Source organism: Saimiri boliviensis, chromosome 4 (genome assembly GCF_048565385.1).
Source record: "Saimiri boliviensis isolate mSaiBol1 chromosome 4, mSaiBol1.pri, whole genome shotgun sequence".
Taxonomy (NCBI): Eukaryota; Metazoa; Chordata; class Mammalia; order Primates; family Cebidae; genus Saimiri; species Saimiri boliviensis.
Genome location: NC_133452.1, coordinates 90,199,685 through 90,224,874, shown reverse-complemented (window position 1 = coordinate 90,224,874; position 25,190 = coordinate 90,199,685). Strand labels below are relative to the sequence as shown.

At 34.2% G+C, this 25,190-nt stretch overlaps 1 protein-coding gene across 1 annotated transcript in view; it reads left to right on the top strand.

The window, feature by feature from the left end:
• SUPT3H (SPT3 homolog, SAGA and STAGA complex component) overlaps positions 1 to 25,190 on the top strand; it is a 515,287-nt gene that overhangs the window by 336,547 nt on the left and 153,550 nt on the right. Inside the window, exon 6 of the mRNA XM_003923069.4 lies at positions 1,938 to 2,077. Within this exon, the coding sequence (XP_003923118.1) occupies positions 1,938 to 2,077 (140 nt within the window). The remainder of the gene's footprint in view (positions 1 to 1,937; positions 2,078 to 25,190) is intronic.

Here is a 25,190-nt window from a genome sequence, read left to right as displayed (position 1 = left end):
ACTTATTTGACAGTATAATTTCACTCTTGTTGCCCAAGTTGGAGTGCAATGGTGTGATCTCAGCTCACCGCAACCTCCGCCTCCTGGGTTCAAGCGATTCTCCTGCCTCAGGCTCCTGAGTCACTGGGATTATAGGCATGTGCCACCATGCCTGGCTAATTTAGTATTTTTATTAGAGAGGGAGTTTCTCCATGTTAGTCAGGCTGGTCTCAAACTCCCAATGTCAAGTGACCTGCCCACTTCGGCCTCCCAAAGTGCTGGGATTACAGATGTGAGCCACCACACCAACAGATTTTAATTTTTTTATGGCAAAAGATGCTTTAAAATTCATAGGCAAATGAAAGGCTAGGGTAAACATTTCTAACTCAGATAACAAAGGGGTAATATGAGTCCTTTAAATTGTTAAGAAAACGACAACCCAGTTGAAAATGGGCAGAGGGTAAAAATAGACAACAGAAAGGCTTTTTCAGATAGCTCACAAACATATGAGGAAAAATGTTTAGATTCATTAGGGAAATTAAATATTTTAATGATAGATCACTTTATATTCATTAGACTTTTCTCATGGAGAGAAAAGACATTCCTCATTACTCTTGGAAACTTGAAGGGTTAGTGCACTGGTAAACAATTTCTTAACTTCCATTAAAATTTAAAATGTTTGTACCTTTTAACTAAGTAGTTCCCTATGAATCTGTGTCATAAACATTAAGCCAGCCAGACAGAACGCCATATGGATGGGATGTTTATTATAGCATTTCCCCCACAGTAGCAAAACCCTGAAACAAAGTATATGCCTCTCAATAGGGGATTGTTTGGAAAACTGTGATACATATATACTGTAATATATTACTCAGCCATTAAGAAGGAATCAGAGCTATACCAGTTGATTTGGAAGGATTTTTCTCCCTAAGTGACGAAGAAACACAAAGTGAAAGAAAAGAAAGAAATAGAAGGAATATTCTAAGAACCCCTTTCTAAAAAGTATAAATAAATAAAACAGCTCTACAAATGAATGTATTTTTATGGATATGTGAGCATGGAGAATACATATTGGGTGGTGTTAATATGAGTTACAAGATCTTGAGTTGGAGGTTGGCTGATCATATAAAAGGGCAGGAAATGGGAAAGAGTAATCAAGCAAAAATGATATGTGATACCATTTTAATACATTTTAGTTTATAGATATAAAAACTTTTTGAAGTAAAAATTTAAAAGAAATGATAAAAATGAATAAAAATAATCTGTGGACCTGAGAATAATATGGATTCTAATATGCATAGAGGTATTAATATGCTTAGAGTTATATATTTTTTAAATCTATAAACTTAAGTTGTCAAATTTTGAAAAATATATTCAGACAGCTCACAGTGATTGTGCCTTTTATTAAGATTTCCTTTGTGTTACTTATTTTACTGTTATTTTGGTACATAAAAGTTTATGGCTGTTTAATACTCCTTTTATTATTAGATACTATTTCACCCTGTCTCCCTTAGTATTTTTGGTCTTGAGCTGTATTTTCTAATGTTAATGTTACCAGTTCTGCTTTCTTTGCTCATATTTGCCTAGCATATTTTTACTCATCATCTTTTTGGATTGTCATTTTGTTTTAGAGGTGTCTGTTATAAATACCATATAGCAGTATTATTTTTCCAAATCTGCGAGCACACTCTCTTTTTATAAGGGATTTTAGTTAGCCCTTTCACACTTACTTTAGTAATTTATCATTTGATTTTATTCTGTCAGTGTCATTTGTGACACGAATAAGTGATTTAATTCTGTACAACTTACACTTTCATTTTTGATGCAAGAATTTTTTTATAGATTCTTAGAGAATTCCAATTCTGAATTATTTATACTATATTTAATATATGTAATGATTAGTGCTGATATAAACCTAATGAGAACATTTCTTTTTTTTCCCCCTTGACTTCATGAAGACAAATTGAGTGGCAGCAACAATGCAAACAAAAGACAAAAAATTGCTCAGGACTTCCTCAACTCTATTGACCAGACAGGAGAACTTTTAGCAATGTTTGAAGATGACGAAATTGATGAAGTTAAACAAGAAAGAATGGAGGTATAGTACATTCTTCCCTTTTTACAGTGACTATGCTATTTGGTTCTATTCTCATGTTCTTTAAATATTACCTGAAATCTCTAAATCAGTGGTTTTATGTCTGATGGCAGTAATGTGCAGAGGATCAACCCCTGAAGAGAGAGTCAGACTTTGCCTTCAATGTCAACTTTGTTCTTGTTTCTTTTTTTGAAAATGAGTAGGTTTCCCTACTCTGGGTCTAACATTTACTGGTTTTATTTTATTAAGCTAATTTCTAATTAAATATTTATCATTTTTGTTTCAAATTATCCAGTTTTATTTGTAAACAAAACAATTCTTACGGCTTTTATGTTGTCATATATAGTGTGAAGAGCTGTTCTTGTCGCTATAGTTGCAGGCTATGGTTGGACTTACTAGCTATGTAGTAACCGGGGCAATTACATTCTTTATATCACTGCAAGACAAAATTAGTGACATGTGTTTGGATTTCCTGGATGTGTCTTAACAATGAATTTCAAAATTGTATGTCTTCTATTTACCTTAGCTATCTATACATAAAATTATTTTCTTTAAATGCTAAAGGAAAAATTTAAAGTAAAATGATTTATTTCATTTTAGTACCTTCCAAATTACAAGGCAGTATTTTCATATTGCTATTATACTTTCATATTGCTATTATTATACAGTTCATATTGCTATTATTATACTTTCACGTGAAAGGAATCCCCATTTTCCCCTTCTCTTTCAATTGGGCAAGAGAGGTAGTCTCAGAATTACAAAAGATTGTGCTAAATGCCAACTTTATTATAGTTTCTATGCATGCTGAAAATGTAATTATTTTATGTTAAACTTTGGAAGAGGTCCAGTAGACATACATGCTTTATAAACTTAAACAACCTTTAAAGAATTAGCATGCTTAGATCATGAACTGTGATCTAAAGGGAGTGTTCTTTTAGGTATCAATTACTTTGGAAATGTGTGGTTATCTTGGTTTGGGACAACTGCAAATGGTTTTAGTTCAACTTTGCCTTGGGCCAAAAACATGCTAAGTTGTCCAAAGCAGATGATAAACATGTATTTCTGATGTCATCGTTGCCCAAACAGGATATGGTTGTTTAGTGGCATGGTTTCACTTACGATGCATTACACAAAGAGCAAATATTGTTTATGCTTTATTTTCTAAATATTTTTATGTTATAAAAATGGGCACTGAGAAAAATTCATTAAGGAATAAAGCATAATACATAAAGCATTAGTAAAATTGAACAGGTAACTTTTCAATTTTGATAGGAAAAATCTTGGTTAGCCAAACCTGTTGCCTAGAAGGGCATTCCGCAATCAAGAAGAGAAGAAATGAACATTTTGTAGCTCTATAATAGCAGGCTATTGTAGACCTAGAAAAATGGTGGTCAGCAGGTTATTAAAGTCAGTAAAATATCTGGAGATGCAGGGTAGAAAAAGCTTGGGCACTTATGCAGTCTGTATACTTCTTCTTTATAGTTATGTATTACATAGTGGTATCCAGGATAATAAAATACCAGAAGTTGATAAAAATATTTACAATGAAAGTCTTCATATGTGCAATAAACATGAGGCTGGCAACTTCACTAAGCTTTATATCATAACAAAAATCTTCTCTGGCCAATATAACAAAGCAGCTTTTATATTCTACTCATCCAGATAACAAAGTTTAACTGAAGAAATTATTCTGAACTCGTAGACATAACTGTAGACAGTAGATAGTGGAACTGTTCAGAGCATAGGCCTTGCCTGCTTCTAATTTGATAGGTTATAGTTTCAAGAGTAACCACAACTGTGGCAGTTCATATGAAACCACTTTGGACTCAGAGACTGCAATCTCTTGCTTTTAAAGTTTAGTAGAATAATCAGTCGTGGCATCATTCAGTGACTTAGTTTTTCTCTAAGCATCACTTATAGTTGCAGAAACTTGATTTACTACCTTCCCCCTAGAATGTATGAAAGTAATATAGACCTACCAACAGGCTTAATTTTAGTTTTCTTCTTTATAGATATAAAAACTCAGTATTCTAGTTGTTTCTCAAAGCACTGAGCAAGCATACAAAAAAACAGCCTGAATTCTTACCTATTGTTTTCAACTAATGTATGTGTGCTTGGCTTTATGTTTCATCTCTAATTTACTTCATTATCATTAATTTATGTGACTTGAAATATGAAATTTCCAAATTTTTACATCCATTTTGCCTTACAAGTCCGTCATCATGATAGTTAACTAACTCTTACCCATTTATTTTTCTCTAGCACCAGATTTTAGCACTTGGGTATACCTGTAGTAGAGATCCGTTATCTCAGAACATCCTTTTAAATTATCAAATAAAAATTAAATAATGTTTAGAGTTATTTTAGCATATTTGAGGGACTGAGAAAGAAAAGCAGGGAAATGCATACAGCTATAGCTTCCTTCCAACCCTATCCACCTCCATTCCAAAATAAGGCATAAGGCAGGTGTGTCTTAGTGTAGCTAATGTTTCTTTCATTCTAATTTTTTGAGCTAATCATATAATTTGTGGCTGTGTCAACCAAAGACCAAGGTACAGTCACTAAAAGCTTCAAATAGCTTTGGGTTTTCTTATCAGTGAGGAACTGTGATCACTCACAGAAGAACCCTGCCTAAGAACCTGCTTTGCTGCTTGTAGAAGAACCTGTGAAGCTCAAGTTTGTTATTAATCAAGTAAACTATGTCATCTGGTAAGCCACTAAGTTTGTAAAAAGATGTAAACAATGGATGCTTAAAAAGTTGAGAGAACTCTACCTTCAGACTAATCCTCAAACTGATAAAAGTAAACAAGAGTGCAAGGACTAGAGCTTACCAGAGAGTGCAGCTTTTAAACAGATTGGGGTGCAGAAAATCCCTAGTGACTTTCTATCTTGTGTTTGCATATCAGAGTCTTAATACTGGAATCTAGAGAGAAAGCAGAGTGATTTACATAACATTTAAGGCAGCTTAAAATTTTTTGATAATAAGCTTTAAATTGAATATGATGCCAGGTGGTCATTGAATTTGCTTAACCTGAAATGAGCTGGCCATAAATTTAAAAACATGCAGTTTCTTGCAAAGGCTGAATGATAAGAGAAATCAGGTGTGTAATTCAGTTGTGCCCAAGTGCATCATGGTTATCGTTCCTGGGGATTTTGAGTCCCAGGGTTATAGTTTTTGGGGGTAAGTGGACTAGAAAACTCATTGAAGAAGAGAGAGGTGGATGCCTGTAGAAGTTGTCTGTCTTCTCCTGTTTTTGAAGTCTTTCTTCTATTCCCATTTCTACCTATCATGATTTATTTTAATTATAAGGGAAAGGAAAATAAAATGCCCAGAAAGATAACAGTCCAAAAATATCTTAGATAAGGCTTAACATAAAAGAAAAAGGCTAATCCCAGTAAGATAAACATTCACAAATACCAGAAAAGTTTAAAAGGTTGAGTTAAAAACTGAAACTCTTAAAAATGTTAGAATATATGGGATTATGAAATGAAGATAGAATTATATACTAGAAATATATATGTACATAATAAATACAGATGTGTATACATTTATATATGCAAATTCATTTATATGCATATACACACTACGCCCAAATATACATATATAGAAATAGAAATTTATTTTTTCTAGATTATTTAAAAGGTAAAAGTTAAAGAACCATCAGAGATATATCATACAAACTTAAATACTGGTGGTTACAATATTAATTTCAGAGAAAAGAGAATTTAAGGAGAGAAGCTTTAAAACGGAATAAAGGCAATAATTTTATGTTACTAAAAAATACTGCCTATACTTAAAATATAGTAGATGCAAACTGTTGATCATCAAATTCCAGAGCATTGAAAGCATCTGGTAGTGTGGGGAGAGATCAGAGAAATACATTTGTTATGGAGACTAGAACACACCATCTCAATTCTTAACTGATTAATTCAAGGGAAAAATATTTTAATAAATACCTAAGTTTATCTAATAGATGCATATGTAATGTTTTATGAATGAGCAGCAGTCTTAAAATCTTACCCAGGTAACTTCAAGGACTCCATGGTCTCTTTAGGGAAGAGAGAAGAGGTTTTGGTGGGGCTCTAGCCTCCATCTGCCCTCACACCTTCAACCAGCACATCTTCAATTTTATGTAATGGCTGTACGTATCATCAATGAAGACAGTGACTCACTATAGTTGTAGTCCCAGCTGTTCAGGAGGCTGAGGCATTTGAGCCTAGGAGTTCAAGTCCAATCTGGGCAACATAGCAAGACCATGTCTGTTGAAAACAGGAAAAATGAACCACTATTCAGCCATCCATGAGGAATCAACCTATATCTTTGTCTCTTTCTCTCACACCCACCTTCACTCTCACTCTCCTTCTTTCTGTCACTTTCTCTCACACACATATAGTCAGCAAAATCCAGAAATTTATAGGGCATACTACTTTATCAGAATAGAAAGAAAACCTAGAAAGTAATAACGGATGTTAAACTAACAAACAAAACCAGTTAAGATGGCAAATTCGAAAGGGAAAAAAATCAAAGAGGCAAGTAATGAACTGAAAACGAATTTAGCAGTACTATCACAGACTATTGAGATAGTAACAATGAGAAGAGTCCATATAAAATTAAACAAGTATAGACAAAGCTTTGTTAAAAAGAAGCAGCGTTTTCGCTTTTAAACCTTTCATTATTAAATCAGAGAAAATGAAAATCAAGCATTCAGCTAAAGCATATAAATATTATAATAAAATAGAGAAGACAGGACAAATGAAAATACAAAGATAAATAGAAATAAAAAGAAAACATAATTAAATTTATCAACTTAAGAAATTCTTTGCAAATATAAGAACAAAGTGGTAGAATGAATTTGTGTCGCCTCTAAATAAGAGAAATAAAAATTAATAGGTTGGTGCAAAAGAATTGCCATTTTTGCCATTAAAAAATTTAATTCTAGAATGCCCACTGTTACCAGTTCTATTTGCCAGAGTTTAAGAAGCACTACGTAGTGCAATAAAAGGTATAGCTATTGGCAGGAGACAAAAAATTATCATTTTGCCATTAAAAGAGGTAAAAACTGCAATAAGTTTTGCACCAACCTAAGACTAAAAATTAGCAATAAATAAGGATATAGCCATAGATGCTCATATAAGTTAGTAAATAATTTATTTATAAAGCTTGATGAAAGTTTTTCTCAGAAAATATAAATGTGTAATTTTTACTCATCAGGAAGTAGTAAGCCTGGATAAATCAATAACTGAAAGAAATGCCAAAATTTCTTTATTTTTTAATTTTTTTTGTAATTTAAGTTCTGGGGTACATGTGCAGATCATGCAGGATTGTTGCATAGGTACATACATAGCAATGTGGTTTGTTGCCTCCACCACTCCCCGCCTGTCACCTGTATCTGGCATTTCTCCCCATGTTATCCCTCCCCAACCTCCCACCACCCCTGCTTTCCCTCCCCTGGCCCCCCCAACAGACCCCTGTGTGATGTTCCCCTCCCTGCATCCATGTGTTCTCATTGTTCAACACCTGCCTAGGAGTGAGAACATTCAGTGTATGATTTTCTGTTCTTGTGTCAGTTTGCTGAGAATGATGGTTTCTGGATTCATCCATGTCCCTACAAAGGACAGGAACTCATCATTGTTTATGGCTGAATAGTATTCCATGGTGTATATGTGGCACATTTTCCTTTTCCAGTCTGTCATTGATGGGCATTTGGGTTGGTTCCAGGTCTTTGCTATTGTAAACAGTGCTGCAATGAACATATGTGTGCATGTGTCTTTATAATAGAACAATTTATAATCCTTTGGGTATATACCCAGTAATGGGATTGCTGGGTCAAATGGAATTTCTTTTTCTAGGTCCTTGAGAAATCACCACACTGTCTTCCACAATGGTTGAACTAACTTACACTCCCACCAACAGTGTAAAAGTGTTCCTGTATCTCCACATCCTCTTCAGCATCTGTTGTGTTCAGATTTTTTAATGATTGTCATTCTAACTGGCGTGAGGTGATATCTCATTGTGGTTCTGATTTGGAAATGCCAAAATTTTTTGAAGAGTTGTATCCTCAGAAGTCTCTGAATCTGACCAGTTTATGGGAGAGCTCTTTAATTCATGAAACAGTTCATTATCATGAAAACTTCTCATTAAATTTTAAAAAGCAAGCATAACTTCAGACAGAGCTCAAATGAATGAAAATGATAATATCTCACTTAGGAATATTGATGCATGAATCTTAAAATATTCGCAAAGTATATATACCACAACTGAGTAGGATTTTTTCCATGATTCAAGTATGCTTCAATATTAGAAAATGTATTACTATCATATATCAAATAACTAGGTCAAATATGAATAACCATATGGTAGTTTTAATAGGTAATAAAAAGAGGACAAAATTCACTTCCTAGGCTTTTTAGAAATTCTTAATAAAGTAGAAATAGAAAAGTCCTTCTACTTTATGATAAAAAAAAAACTCAAATGAACAGACATCATCATAGTTTTAAAAATTATTAGGAGTTCTATTAAATTCTAGAATGCCCACCATTACCACTTTTAATTGCCAGAGTTCAAGGAGCACTAGACAGTGCAATAAAAGGGATTGCTATTGGCAGGAGACAAAAATGTATCATTATGCACAGATAACATAATTTTTTAATTTCAGTAATCCTTGAGAACCAATGTAAAAAGTATTGAAGTTGATGATAATCTTCATTGAGTCAGATAGGCACTGACCAAAATTAGGAGTTTCTCCCATTCAATAATAGTTGATAATAAATTCAGTATAATAGTGAATACTAAAATTGAGAAAAAAGACAATGTCAATCAAAACAATACAAGAAAAATATTATTTGGAGATAAACTTTATGTTAACAATAAATGTAGAAGAAATATGTAACTCATTTTTAATAATGTACTGAGACATGAGTATATAAATGAAAAGCACTATGTTCCTGCATACAGACTAAATGTAAATAGCTCAGTTGTTTCCAAATGAATGTTTTGGCTTAATGTTATTTAGACAGAAAGCTCAGCAAGATATAAAAATAAGTTTATAAAATGATATTAGACTTCAACTGAAGTTACAAAAAAAATTAGGATAGCCAAGAAATTGTCATTAAAGAGGAGTAGGGAATTGAGTTTAATGGCAAAACCGCAATTACTTATGCACCAACCTACAATACCACCAGATAGTATAAGATTACATGAAACTGCCAGGCGCAGTGGCCCAAGCCTGTAATCCCAGCACTTTGGGAGGCCGAGGCGGGTGGATCACGAGGTCAAGAGATCGAGACCATCCTGGTCAACATGGTGAAACCCCGTCTCTACTAAAAATACAAAAAATTAGCTGGGCATGGTGGCGCATGCCTGTAATCCCAGCTACTCAGGAGGCTGAGGCAGGAGAATTGCCTGAACTCAGGAGGCGGAGGTTGCGGTGAGCCGAGTTCGCACCATTGCACTCCAGCCTGGGTAACAAGAGCAAAACTCCGTCTCAAAAAAAAAAAAAGATTACATGAAACTATGATAGTCAAAATAGTGTGGTACTGGTGTAAAACCCAACAGGCACAACTGTGAAGAGAATAAATTATACAATTAAATATAAAGAAGAATTTACAATAAAGATGGCGTTAGAGATCAGTGGGAGAAAGATACCAAGACAATTAGAGAACTATTGGAAAACCAAACAGTGATAACTCTTAACCTTATGAATCAAAATAAATTCCAAGGAATTTAAAAAATTTGGTGTGAAAAGTAAAACCATTAAAAAAATATATAAATAACCACAGATAATATCGAAGGACTTTCCAGGCTTTTGTTTTCAAAGCTTTTGAGAAATACGACTCCCCAAGATGTTGACAAATACACTGTGGGAATAGGGAGAGGTCTGTTTTCAAATAAGTTTGTAAAATGCTAAGTTAAAATTTTTAAGAAGTTCCTTTAAGGAATTTTCAGAGGCTTTTATAAGCTAAATTTTGTGAGTTTTTCAAGAGAGGAAATAGAATCTATTAAAATATTCTGAAAGCTTACTCAGCCCAGTTTGGGGGTGAAGAAATCACAAAGAAAGTGACTTTTAAATTTGATCTCATAAAAGTTATGTGTGTGCTTCAAAAACAAAAAATTATTAAATGAAAGGCAAATGCATAAAGATATGATAAAACTATCAGTATCGTTTATCTATATAGATCTTTTAAATCAATAAGAAAATAACATTCCAGTAGAAAAATTGACAAATGATATGAAAACGAAGAAGAAATAAAAATTAACACATAAAATATCCACTTACTGGTATTGAAGTAATGCCATTTTTTTATATAAAGTGGTCAAGAGTAAGATGCGAGTGGTAACACGTTAACTGTTGGTGGAAACGTAGGTTAGTAACACCCAGAAAGTATTTTAAAATCAATTCAGTTAGAAGCATTGAAAGCATTAATACACAGCAACCTAGTAGACTCACATTTGGTAATTTCTCTTTAAGATATCAAGGATTTTGTTCATATGCACATGCATGCGCATAAAGCTGTTCATCACAGTGTTTTTCATAGTATTGGAAATGGGGTGAGAACCCTACTTTCCTGATGATAAGAGAATATTCATATTTCCCAAACACATTGAAATTAAGACTGTAAGGAAGTATACCAATATGGAAATAGTGGCTGACAGTGGAGAATGAGATTTACAAGTTTATTGAATTTATAAATTTATGCTGTTTTGAATTTACATATTTACCATCTCTGTTAATGTTTCTCTTAATCCTCATTTGATTTCCTTTGTTCTGCAGTTTCTCTTTTCATTTTATTTTACTTTCTCCATCAGAAGTATGTACTTTGTGAGTGGTGCTGAAGGATATGCTTTACGAGGCAAATTTAATAGGCTGTTTAGATGCTTGCAGCTAAGACTGAACAGATGAATGTATCAAGCAATATACACATATAATATGCATGTAAATATAAATGCATGTTGTGGAAAAAGATGTACCATTGATTTCACATCTTGAGAGGAGGCGCCTGTTGTCAGATTGAAATACTAGCAGTTAGAAGCTCATAAAGTGTTAATTAAATTTTAGATGTAAAAGTATAGAGGTTTAATTGTGATTTCCTAAATAAGCAGTTGTTTCTTTTTCCTGTTAATTGTCTCTTGTTTCTAGATGCAGGACAGTGTAAAGAGGTAGGGAATAAAATAAATCTTTAGGAAAAAAAAGTTGCCTATAAATTGTCATACTGAAAGTAACAAAGTTTTATTTATTTTATTTGAGACAAGAATATATCCAGAATATTCTAGTTTCATAGGTATTTTTCTATAAATGCAGTAGCATCTATTAGATGGTTTCAATAAATAAATATCTCAGTAAATATTAATGATGGTGTTAATTTTTAGTCCTTTAAATGTTTTTCAGCTATAGTTTGAGTTTAGATCTCAAATATTTCAGAAAGCTGCTGCTGCAATTTGGAGGGTATATAGGTATACTACTATGTCATATAATTGAAGGGTAGGAGACTATAACCCTGCATGATGTCATGCAGACCATCTTCAGAGCAGTAATAATGATGTAAAAGTTGAAAACAGTTACTATTTTTGCATGGCGCTATTGATTGCAGTTAATTAAAAACCCATTTCAAACAAAATTAAGCAGTTACGGAAAGGTATGGGTTCAGATAACAAAGCCCAGAGGTAGATTTAGCCTCAAGCAAGGTTTGATACTGAAGTTCACAATGTCCATTGGATTTCTAGCTCTTAATTCCCTTTTCTGCTGTTCCTGCCCTTTTATGTTTCTGTTGACCTTATCTTCAGGTCGTACCTGAATACTTATTTCTCACATAGGGACACAAATGACCATAGACGTTTTAGGTCCAGGTGGAGAGATGATGCCTTTGTCTCAAGATTTACTCTTAAAAAGGCTTGGATCACAAGATCTCCCCAAGCCCTGACAGTGACAGTAGCCAGTAGGATGAAAGGTCCCGCCTGGCTTAGCCTAAGTTGTATGTTTTGTCCCTGAAGTTGAGTATGCAGTCAGCCTCCAGCAAAGGCCTGGAGCTTTAGGAAAAAGTAATGGAGGTGAAAAGACAGCCACAAAGATCCTTAAGTGTAAATGTCTTTAACATTATAGCAGTGTGAATTAATAGAATGATGTCTTAGAATCTTGGTGCTCTGTTCAACTCTGTAGGAAGTTTTCTCTAATATCCAACATGGTAAAATGAATGCAAATCATTTTCTTTGGAGACAAGCAAATTATGCATTCATCCTTTCACTCTTTTATTTATTCAGCATTTATTTATTTAGATTTTTAAAGTCAATCAGTTTTAGGTCTTGTGGCTATTAAAAAAAGGCAACATATGGCCTTTGCCCTCACGGTCCTAGAGTGATAACGGACAAATCAAAAGTAAGTATCTAGTAAAGGAAATACAGCCTCAATAAATGGATTACTATTCTAATTATTACTATATTTGTTTTTAATTTTGAACCTTCTTAATGGATTATTGCTTGTGTTATTGAGCCATATATTTTCTACTTGCTACTTAATTTGAAATTTAGTTTATTCTGACATAGGACACATTACTTCTTTAAGACATTTAGGCAGGGTCATTGAATTAGCTTCAGTGTGGTCTGCAAAATAAACTAGAAAAGGACTAGGGTGCATTTAAAAACATGAAACAATGTAATATGTCAAAGTTAGTTCCTGGAAGAGTTTCATTAGGAGAACTCATTGTTATGTTTATTAAAGGTTAATTTTTGTTCAAACAATTTCAAAATACTTAAGAAATTATTCTTAAGGGAGTACTAGTAGAAATACCTCCAAAAAAACCTCTGGTAAATCTAGCTGCACGGAGCAGAATAATGTCATTCAGTATATGTTTTTCTGGCACATGAGCTGCAGAACAGATAGTATTATTTGATTTAGAAGAACCCAAAATAGATGTGATATGCAGCTCTGAAAGTGATTTCCATTTGTGACTTTATCAAATTATGTTTTATCTATAGTATAGCTGTCCTCTTATGATATAATGGTAAAGAATTGTCTATTTGTTGTCATAAGTGCTTCTATAAAATTGGGGAAAGTGTCTTCTGGAGAAGGCATTTTTCAGTTAATGAAATAAAAAGCCAGATAGTATAAAATGAAACTGTAACCTAACTCTTATCTAGGTCCCTGTTGTTCTGTAGCTTACTATCTCTGATTTGAAGATGCTTCTCAAGGAATCTTTTATGCTTTTGTTAACCTTGTGAAGTATGAGCTTCAGCTGAGGGTGGAGTCTGACTTCTGCTTTCATGATTAGAGCACCTTACATACAGGCGCGAAACTAGAGTGGTTGTGTTTGTTCTATTCTGTTTTTGTTTTGTTTCGTTTTAAGGATAGAGTCTTGTTCTTTTCCCCAGGCTGAAATGCAGTGGCCCAATCACAGCTCACTGCAACCTCAACCTCCCAGGCTCCAGTGATTCTCTAGCCTCCAGCCTGCTGAGTACTTGGGACTACAGGAACATGCCACGACACCGACCAAATTTTCATATTTTTTGTAGGGACATGGTCTTACTATGTTGCCCAGGCTAATCTAAAACTCCTGAGCTCAAGCAGTCCTCACATCTTGGCCTCCCAAAATGCTGGGATTATAAGTTTTAGCCACCATACCTGGCACTGTTTTTTAATCATTCTCTAACATTTCTGAATATCTAGTCTCTTGCAGTATTGCTTTGCTATAGAGCAAGATTAATCAAATGACTGATGTCTTTTTGATAAAAACATTAGTACCGTTCCCATTTGTCCCCCACCCTTGGACCTGTTTAAATTCTTTACTATTAGTTTTTAGATGAAATTTTAAAGTTTTCTTCCCCCTACTCCTTTCTTTAGTCTGAGGGGAGCAGAATACATGGTAGCAACATTGAAACGATACTCGTAGTAATCCTGTTTTCCCTAATCCAGATCAGAATCTATGATCTGATCTTCACAAGTATCTTTTGTTTGGGGACAGAATATTTTCTATCTGGATTTGGTAGTTAAGCATCAGAATAATGATTGCTATTTATTTCTACCTTTCCTACATCAAGGAAGTAAAACAGTCATTTCTTTGGATAGACATCAGCACTGCACACTGTAAACACTCGTGTCTACTATTGGTAATACATGATGCAGGCCTTACCGGGCTGCTGTTTTTAGTCTTACCTAAATGGATATTTGACTACCACATGGTGATTATACTGTTCAATTAAGTTTTTTTAATAGAATCAATCAATATTTTCTGTCTCAAGTAACTCCAGTTGGTTCTTTTTAAAATGAGATCCTTTTCTTTTAAGAAATACATTTCAAGGGTTTTCTTTGAGATCAGTCTTCTAGCTTGTTTATAAAACACCTTGGCAAAGATGAGTTTTAAAATATCATTGAATTTAAGAATACCACAAGATTTGCCACTAATTTACATTTAATGTTTATAGTTCTCAAATTGTGGTTGTTGTAATAACCAAAATATTTTTGCCTTGAATATTTTGTGGATTATATTTCCCTATTCTTTCTCCTTACCCACATTCCCCACAGTAGGTGGGCAGATTGTTGTTACATAGTTTGGCCTTTATTTATCTTTATTGGTTTAATCTCAACAAGTTAGTGTGGCTAAATATGAAAATAAGTGTATTCTCTGGCAAGATTTTTGTCTTTTTAAGGTTTCAGTTTATTTAGTGGAATTAACAGATCATTACTTGTTTGGTATAGATAATCCCCCATTTCTTTATGTGCGTCCATGCTGAGGAGCTGCCTTTTGTTTAATTCTTATTGTTGCCACTGCTTTACAGAAAATGTGCAAACCAAACTGTTTAATGTAATTCAGTTTTTTTCTAGATCATTGTGTTCCTCATTTAGAATTAATAAGTTTGGGTTAACATTTGAATCCTCAAGGCGAAGGCTGCAGTGAGCCAAGATCACGCCCCTGTACCCTAGTCTAGGCAACAGAGGGGGACACTGTCTCAAAACAAAATTTAGATTAAGCCATAAATATTTACTGATTAGTACAATCTATTGCATTTGCATGTCTGTTTGGAACTTTTCATAGCATCAGGCAAAAAGGCAGATCAGATCTTACCAGGCTTCTCCTTTTCATGATTCTCCATTTTCTGGAGAAGAATCGTAATTCCTTAGCATGGGATTAATATGATTATTACTGTCACGACTTTGGTGCTTATATTCAGTTACAAAGGGCAGTGTTTTCCATTGCTATAGAAATTCTGATAATTTTTACTCTCACAATTAATAGCCATGAAATAAACTTTAGAGTGTTTAATTTTCTTTTTCAAAAAATTTATTTATTATACTTTAAGTTCTGGAGTACCTGTGCAGAACATGCAGGTTTGTCACATAGGTATACACGTGTCATGGTGGTTTGCTGCAGCCATCACTCCATCATCTACGTTAGATGTTTCTCCTAATGCTATCCTTCCCCAATCCCCCAACTCCCTGCTATCCCTCCCCTAGCCCCTCACCCCCTTACAGGCCCTGGTTTGTGATGTTTCTCTCCCCGTGTCCATGTGTTCTCATTGTTCAACACCCACTTATGAGTGAAAAATATGCGGTGTTTGGTTTTCTGTTCTTGTGTCAGTTTTATGAGAATGATGGTTTCCAGCTTCATTCATGTCTGTGCAAAGGACATGAACTCATCCTTTTTTATGGCTGCTTAGTATTCCATGGTATATTTGTACCACATTTTTTTAATCCACTCTGTCTTTTCTGGGCATTTGGATTGGTTCCAAATCTTTGCTGTTGTGAACAGTGCCAAAATAAACATACGTGTGCATGTGTCTTTATAATAGAATTATTTAAAATCCTTTGGGTATATGCCCAGTAATGGGATTCCTGGGTCAAATGGTATTTCTTATTCTAGATCCTTGAGGAATTGCCACACTGTCTTCCACAACAGTTGAACTAATTTACACTCCCACCAGCAATGTAAAAGCATTCTTATTTCTCCACATCCTCTCCAGCATCTGTTGTCTCCTGATTTTTTACTGATTGCCATCCTAACTGGCATGAGATGATGTATCAGTGTGGTTTTGATTTGCAGTGCTGTAATGACCAGTGATGATGAGCTGTTTTTCATATGTTTGTTGGCTGCATAAATATCTTCTTTTGAAAAGTTTTGGTTCATATCCTTCACCCACTTTATGATGGGGTTGTTTTTTTTTTTTTTTCTTGTAAATCTATTTTCGTTCTTTGTAGATTCTGGATTATTAGCCCTTTGTCAGATGGGTGGATTATGAAAGTTTTTTCCCATTCTACTGGTTGCTGGTTCACTCTAATGATAGTTTCTTTTTCTATGCAGAAGCTCTTAAGTTTAATTAGATCCCATTTGTCAATTTTGGCTTTTGTTGCCATTGCTTTTGGTGTTTTAGTCATGAAGTCCTTGCCCATGCCTATGTACTGAATAGTATAAATAATAAGTATTAAAAATTTGGGCATTTTATCTTATTCTTTTAAAATATTTATTTATATATATATATATATATATATATATATATATATATATATATATATATTAAATATCCTACCTTGAAGAAAGGACTTATTTCCTATAGTTATTCTTACCTCGAATAGAAGACAGTCATTATGACTAATGGATTCATTGAGCTGGTCTCAAATATAGAGGCTAAATTACCCACCTTTAGGAAAACAAACTTTAGAAAAATCCAAAATCACTGGGCAATTGTTTTTATTTTGCAAGAATACTTTTATTACATAAAAGTATAATATTTATTTTTAATAAATAACTTATTGTTGATTAAAATAATAAATTTAAATAATTGTTTTTTAAATAATTTAAAATAGGACATTGCCAAAATTTAGTACATGCACAAATATCTGCAAAGAATACTACCATATACCTTTACTATAACTGTAGAAATTATTCAAGTGAGGGAGAGACGGAAAGGAGGAGAGAAAAAAAGAGAGATAAATGGATGAAGGATTAAAGTCTTTTTTTCTAGAGAGTAGATCTTTGTAAAGTTCCATTATCCATTCATGAGGGATCTGCCCCCATGATTCAATCAACCCCCACCAGGCCCCATGTCCAACACTGTGAAATGGGGAAAATTATATATTTTAACATATAATTTAGAGGGGAAGAATATCCGAACCATTTCAGCAATCTTGAGAAAGAACAAAGTTGGAGGCATCACACTTCCTGATTTCAGATTATGTTACCAAGCTATAGTAACGAAACAGTACCGTACTACCCCCATGAGTCAATCACTTCCTACCAGTCCCCACTTCCAACACTGGGAATCACATTTTGACATGAGATTTGCCATAAAAATAGACCCAGAGATCAATAGGATAGCCCAGAAATACACCTACACACATATAGTCAACTAATCTCCTGCAAAGCTGTCAAGAATACACAGTGGGGAAAGGATAATCTCTTCAATAAATGATGTCGAGAAAAGTGGATGTCCACATGCAAAAAAAATAAAATAAAATAGAATCATTACCTCAGACCATAATTAACGCAAATGGATTAAAGATAAACATAAAACTGTAAAATTCCTAGGAGAAAACATAGGGCAAAGCTCCTTGACATTGGCCTTGGCAAGATTTTTTTGGATATCACACCAAAAGCTCAGGGAGCAAAAACAAAGATAAACAATTGGGACTATATCACTCTAAAAAGTTTCTACATAGCAAAGGAAAAAGTCAACAATATGAAAAGGAAACCTGTGGGTTGGGAGAGACTATTTGCAAATCATACATCTGATAAGGAATTAATACCAAAAATATATAAGGAACTCGCACAACTCAATAGCAAACTAACAACCCAATCTAAAAAAGGAACAAAGGACCTGAATAGATATTTTTCCAAAGAAGACATAAAAATGGCTAAAAAAATATATTAAAAGGTGCTCAACAGTATTAATCATCAGGGAAATACAAATCAAATCTGTAGTGAGATATATCACATCACTGCTATTAGGATGGCTGTGATCAAAAAGACAAGAGGTAAGTGTTAGAGAAGGTGTGGAGAATTGAAAACGTTTGTACACTGTTTGTGGGAAAGTAAATTTGGTACAACCATTATGGAAAACAGCATGGAAGTTCCTCAAAAAGTTAAAAGTAGACTATCATATGATCCAGCAATACTGCTTCTGGTTATATACCCAAAAGAAATGATCTTGATACCTCAAAGACATGCCTGCACTCTCATGTTCATTGCAGCATAATTCATTCACAATAGCCAAGACGTGGAAACAACCTGCATGACCCCAAAAGGAATTGTGAAATAGATATACACACGCATATATAATAAAATTTACTCAGCCTTGAAAAAAAAGTAGAGATTCTGCCATTTGTGACTGCATGAATGAACCTAGAGGATATTATACTAAGTAAAGTAAGCCAGACACAGAAAGAAAAATATACATGATCTCACTTGCACATGCAGTGTAACCAAAGAGTGATGGGTTATTTTGGTGTCCTACATTTTATTTCCTTGGGCTATCAGTTCTCTCAAATTCATCAAATATTTTTAAATATTCTTTTAATGTCTTGTGTTATTATAAATTATCCCATCCACTTGTGTGGGACTTGGATACTTTCACATATGACTAGAGGCCTAATGTGTGCTATTCAAAGAATCGTGGGTTCTCTGAGGTATGAGACATCTGTAAGAAAATTGACAATTCATTCATAACAAATTTTAATATTGAATCTCCCCACCCCCACCCCAGAAACCAAACAAAAACTAGGACGAAGTCACACTTTATTTAACCTAGAAAATATAATTTGTTTAAATTATACCAAGAATTATCCAGTGTTTGCTTCGGTGTGGAGAAATAGACATCTCATTAGTAGGAGCATATGCTGATACAGCTTTCTAGAAATACATGTGGCAATATCTGTCAAACACACATTTAAAAAAAAAAAAAAAAAAAGTTGTATGTTATTTGATCCAGAAATTGCATTTCTTTGTACTCTCCCAGGGAAATAATTTTACAAAGATGTTTTAAAAATCAAATATAGTCATTGTTTTTTAAAATAGGAAAATTTAACATTAGTGTTGTAAATTTTCATCTTAATATTGCTTTTGGTGTAGCCTGTAGATTTTTCTAAGGTTTTTTTTTATTATTATTTAAATCCTTCATACATATTCCGTAATTTTCCTTTTGAATTGCCCTATGGCCTAATTTACTTATAATATTTAAAATATATAGATATATATTTTCCAAATGGCTGGGTGTTTCATATGTTACTTCCTTTATTGGATATTTTAGTTGTTTTGTTGCATAGTAGTTAGATTGTTAGATATATTATTTTTAGCATAAGGAATTTATTAGAATTTTCTTGGTGACATTAATATGTATTGGCTTTTTACAGCTCTTCCATGGACAGGGTAGGAAGATTTTCAAGTGTCTTTTAGATCATTAGTAGTAGTAGTATTTAGTGCTTTTTATCCTTAATCTCCAAAACTTTTTTTAAATTGATTTTATTGCATTTTAGGTTTTTGAGTACATGTGAAGGACACGCAAGATTGTTGCATAGGTACACACATGGCAGTGTGATTTGCTGCCTTCCTCCCCATCACCTATATCTGGCATTTCTCCCCATGCTATCTCTCCCCAACTCCCCACCCGCCGCTGTCCCTCCCCTATTTCCCCCCCACAACAAACCCCAATCTCTGAATTTTTTTTTGACTACAGACCCTCTTCAGTAAAAATTTGAAAACTCATATTACACCAATGCCTGCCCTAGTAAAACCCCAATCCTGGTTAAATTAATTCTTCGTACACTTCTTAGCTATATTATGTCTATTCCCCAGTAGCAGAACACAACTAGAGAAAAATACAATCAAGCAGATTATTCTTCATCTCAAATACCCTTGATGCTGCTCAGCAATCCTAGAACATTCCCTAGTGTACCCATTCTCCCATGATACTTAACGATTATTTAAACCTTTTCCTCTCTTCAGACTTTTACACTTCTTCCCTTTTCCGGCTTCATTCCTAGTTCACTCATTCTCCAGATTCACTTCATCCTGTTGCACTGAGAAAAAAGTAATCAGAAGAGTACTTTCACAAGCTCCTACCACAGCACCGATATACATTACTGGTTAATTTTTATCAGCACAGAACAATGTTATAATTTCCCCGTCTTAAACAAACAGCAACAAAAAAGGCTTCCAACTATATTTTTCTGCTCTCCTTTAGCATAAAACTTCTCAAAAGAAGTTGCATTTGCTCTCCTCCCATTCTCTTTAGAATCCACTTGAATCGTGCTTTCACCCTCAGCACTCTACAAGAAATTGCTCTTGTTAAGGTTGCTAATAACGTCTATTGTTGCCAAATACATTGGTCAGTTCTCCATCTCCACCTTGGATTCTCCATCTGCCACAGGTGGCAGTGAACCACCACACTGCCACTTGTGGCAAATGGAGATATCAGCTGTCAGTGGCCCTGAACTGAACCACCACACTGCCATTTCCAGACTTTTGCATGTATTGTTTTCTAGCTCTCTCATTTTTTTCAGATATCTCCCCAGATACCATATTTTCAGAGAGATTTCCTCTAACTATCCCATATAAAGGTGCTATGGACTGAATTGCCCTCTTCCCATTCACCTCCCGCCCAGTTTATACGTTGAGCCCTAACTCCCAATGCCCAGTGTGATGCTATTTGGAGATGGGACCTTTGGGAGTTAATTAGGTCTAGACGAAGTCATGAGAGTAGAGTTTCATGATGGAATTAGTACTTTGTGTAAGAACAGGAAGAAACTGTAGAGGTCTCTGTCATGTGAAGACATAGGGAGAAGACAGCTATTTGTAAGCCAGGAAGAGAGTCCTCACCAGAACCAGACTGTACTGGCACTTGACATCAAGCTTTCAGCCTCCAGAACTGGAAGAAATAGACCTCCGTTGTTTTAAGTCACCTATTCTGTGGTATTTTCTTATGGCAGCCCCAGCAGACTAACACAAAAGGAGTAGTGTACTTCCCATATTTCAATCCTTTTCTAAATCTTTACTATATTATTGATCATGGCCCTTGTCATCCATGATCTTTTATGTGTTTAGTTTATATGTGTCTTCCTCTGCTTGAGGAGAAAGCTCCAGGAGACAAGAGCTTCATCTGTTGTGTTCACTACGATATCTCCAGTGCTCTGAACAGAGTGTAACAATAGTGGATGCTCAATAAATATATTTTATATAAACAAACTAATAATGAAAATATCTTCAAACATCTGTAGATCATAGTTGTGTCATCATTTGGAAAGCACTTATTTTCTCACCACTTAACCACTGTTAACTTGAAAGGTTATATACACTTGCATTTATTTTTTCAAAAATATTGGTTAGTAGTATCCAACGGTCATTACAACCAAGTTAAGCAAATTTGTAACACCTGTCTTTTTAACAGGAAAAACACACGTTCGTCTTTAGGTTCCAGAACACCTTTAATTACTTTGCTTAGAGAGAACCTGTGAACCTTTAGATAGGATAAAGGATTTTTGACATTCATTCTACATCTCAACTCAAAATATTGTGAAGATTTCGACTACAGATCGTATAATTTTAATTGACCGTAGTAATGGCATCCCACTATACCAAGTGCAATAAATTGTAGTGTCCTCAATAGTAGTAGTAGTAGTCATACCAGAGTTATCCATAGCACTTACTCCATGCCAGACACTGTTCTAAACCCTAATATATATATATATATATATATATATATATATATATATATATATATATAATATCTTATATTCCTTTCTTTACAATCTACCCATGAGATAGTTCTTTTACCATACTCACTTTATAGATGGGGACAGTGAAGCACAGATACTAGGTAACTTGTCTAGGGTCACAGTTACAATGTGAAAGAAAAGTACTAGGAAGCAGTCTCCTGGGTGCATGCACTATCTGGAAAAGGAAAGTATTGGGAAATTTTCTATTTCTTCCATTCTGGCCTTTATCTGAAGAAACTTCTTGAGTTTTCTTATGTATGGTGGCTAGGATCCCTAATTTTAGAGCTGATAAAGATATTTTATTTTTGGTTTGCCATGTCAGTTTCTGAACAGAGTCACATTTTAAAAGATAATGGATTTATCTTACTTGGTTTACAAACAAGAACCCTCATTATCTTAAATCCACAATTTATTAAACCATAGTTGATAAGAGATTACTGTATCTTCTTTGAAAAATTTTAAAAACATATGAAGGGCCAGGGACACTCAGTTATTTACATATTAGTGTGAATCGGATTGCTTACCTCTTGATCATTAGCTAACAGGGACTTTCTTTAAAGAATTCTGGTTGGCAAAGAGTAGAGGTAAAGTACTTTTGACCCTTAAAGTAATTTAAAGAGAAGTGATATTAAGTGAGGTACTGTACTTGAGGGAAGGAGAAAATTCTACAGAGATGCTAGGAAGTTGAGAAGATTTCAGAAATAGAGTGAAAATATGTCAGAGACCAACTTTATGCTTTCAGAAATTTGTCTAATACTGGTATTTGTGGCAAGAGGACAAAATTTTCTTCATTATGGCCCTTCTGATTCCGACATAAATTGAGTATGTCCAGGTGCATATGGGTAAAAGAGGTTTGTAGATTACTTGGGAACCTAACCACCATTTAGAACAGTGTTTCTATGGGAAGATGGATTTGTTTAGGATGTTATACCCTAAACAAACTTTTAGGATACAACATGTTTATGAATTGAGTGACTCTATATCTTATTTATTTTTACTTTTTTGGTAAAGGGTCTTGCTCTGTCACCCAGGCTGAAGTACAATGGTGCCATCATAGCACACTATATACTTGAACTCCTGGGTTCAAGAGATCCTCTTACTTCAGACTTCTGAGAAGCTAGGACTACAGACGCGTGCCACCACACCTGCCTTTTTTTTTTTTTTTTTTTGTAGATGAGGTCTTGCTTTGTTAACCTGCCTGGTTCTGAACTCCTGGCCTCAAGCAATCTTTCCACCACACCCTCCCAGAACACAAGCATTACAGTCATGAGCTGCCACACCCAGTGAATATTTTAGTTTCTAATGTGATTTTTTTGTGATCACAGATTTTCATTGACACAGAACTGTTTGTCATCCCCAGAACTTTTATCAAGCTTGTTTTCTCTGAAAACAGAAAATTAGTATTACAAATGAATCTTAAGCAAAATTTGACACCTCTGTCTGATTTCTTATGAGGTTGTTTAGGAAGATTATATTTCCTACTGTGTAAAGAACTTTCTGTTGATCTTTTGGCCTTTATATAATTTATGTTTCTGGCAAATGCCCTGATGGTTAATGTCCTTATGGAATTAAAAGATGTATATTAATGAAGTGTACTACTAGTAATAAAAGTGTTAGTTACATATAGGAAAGAGGTCAGTTTTTTGAGGATGCTGAAGCCAAGTTGTGATGGGAGTTGTATTTTATTGGGAGCTACTACTGTTCTTCCTGGGACTGGTGACAGACTTTACGGAGATCATAGATTCATGTAGAGACTGGGGATCACAAAGGTGCTAAACATATATTCACGTATATTCTATTTGACGTGTTGTTTGGAAAAATAATGTACTACATAGACAAATTTCTCATTTTATAAGGATGTTTATCTTCTAAGCAACCTACAGATGGATATACAACTGGGCCTCAAGAACTGCAACTCAGACACCAATAAAATAAAAATTTTTCATCACTATTTCTGATCTTTGCTACTCTCTAATTAGGCTTTTCTCTCCTTGTTGAGCTATGCTTTACACCTGGAGGGTGACATGCCACCAGTAGTTCCCAGGTTAGCTTTATCACCTTGAGAGAGGCAGGCCCAACTTACTGGATTACCAATCTTAGGTCTCAAGAAGTGGTCTCTGTTTGATGCAGCTTATGTCCAGTGTCCAGGCCTGGACTTCGCACTATGACTAGAAGGCAGAATCCTGTTATACCTCTCTCACATAGAGGCTTCTAGGCAACCTGGCAGAGATGGAGGTAAGAGGAGGCAGACACAGACAGTGCCTTGGCTCCTTAGGAGACTAGACCATCCACCCATTCATCCACTCAACATTTATATTCATAATATGCCATATATATACTGGGTTGATCTTGAGGCTACCAGTATCTTACTTAAAAAATGATTTTTGTTATCCAAATTTTCTTTAAAAATCTACAGAGGTTCCTGGTATACTTGTTAATGAGAAAAAATAAAAGTATTTTAAAAGTTAAAAGCTACAGAGCATACTGTACAGTTAACTTAGACTTAAAGGAAAATGCCTAATGAAAAAGTAAACAGAAAATCTCACTAAGGTTCACAGAATGACAGAGAAAAAGTAAAGTATGCTTCCAGGCAAGCTGTTTCACTTAAAAAATATCATCACTAAACCTGTAAAACATTTCAATAAAAACTTTTCTTTGAATGTTATTTTAAATACTGTATTACTTAAGCAAATATTTAAATACTATATTAGTTTCTCTGCATTTTTTTACTTGAATTTAATTCTACCTGTCTGCCAAGTATGTCAAAACCCCAAGTCCATTTTCATTTGCCAGGTTAAATGTTTATTTTGTTTTCCCACATAATATGCTCTTTGAAGTGTCATAAGCATACCAAGCCTAATTTCTTTTTAATACGGACATGGTAGGGCTTTCATTCTTTCTTTCTTTCTTTCTTTCTTTCTTTCTTTCTTTCTTTCTTTAGTTAACGGGATAGGATATGCTTTTCTCAAAAAATATGTAAAGGTATGCTCACATTCTCTACCTACTGAAGGTACACACTGCCTTCATTAGCTGTTGGAAAACAGACTTTCACTTTCTTAAAATGTGTCCAGTAAATTTAATGTAAGTTTTTTAAGGCTCACTTTATTTCCTCATTATCACAATACCAAAGACTTTCTTGTATTGTAGAATGTCCAGTTTTACCTAACAAGTCACCCTGTATAGACTAATACAGTGAAAAAGTATGAGGCTGTGGTGATCTACAAATAACTGACATTATTTTGATTTGGGGATTTCCCTTTGCTTCTGCTCATCTATGCTTATGTGACTCAAACATCCATTTAGAATTTTTTATACGTATTTTCAAAGAGCATTGACATACATTTGAATACAATAATCTCCTACATATACTTCTCTCAAAAACAACCATTGATAATAGCTTTCAACATATATTTATCTTAAAAAGA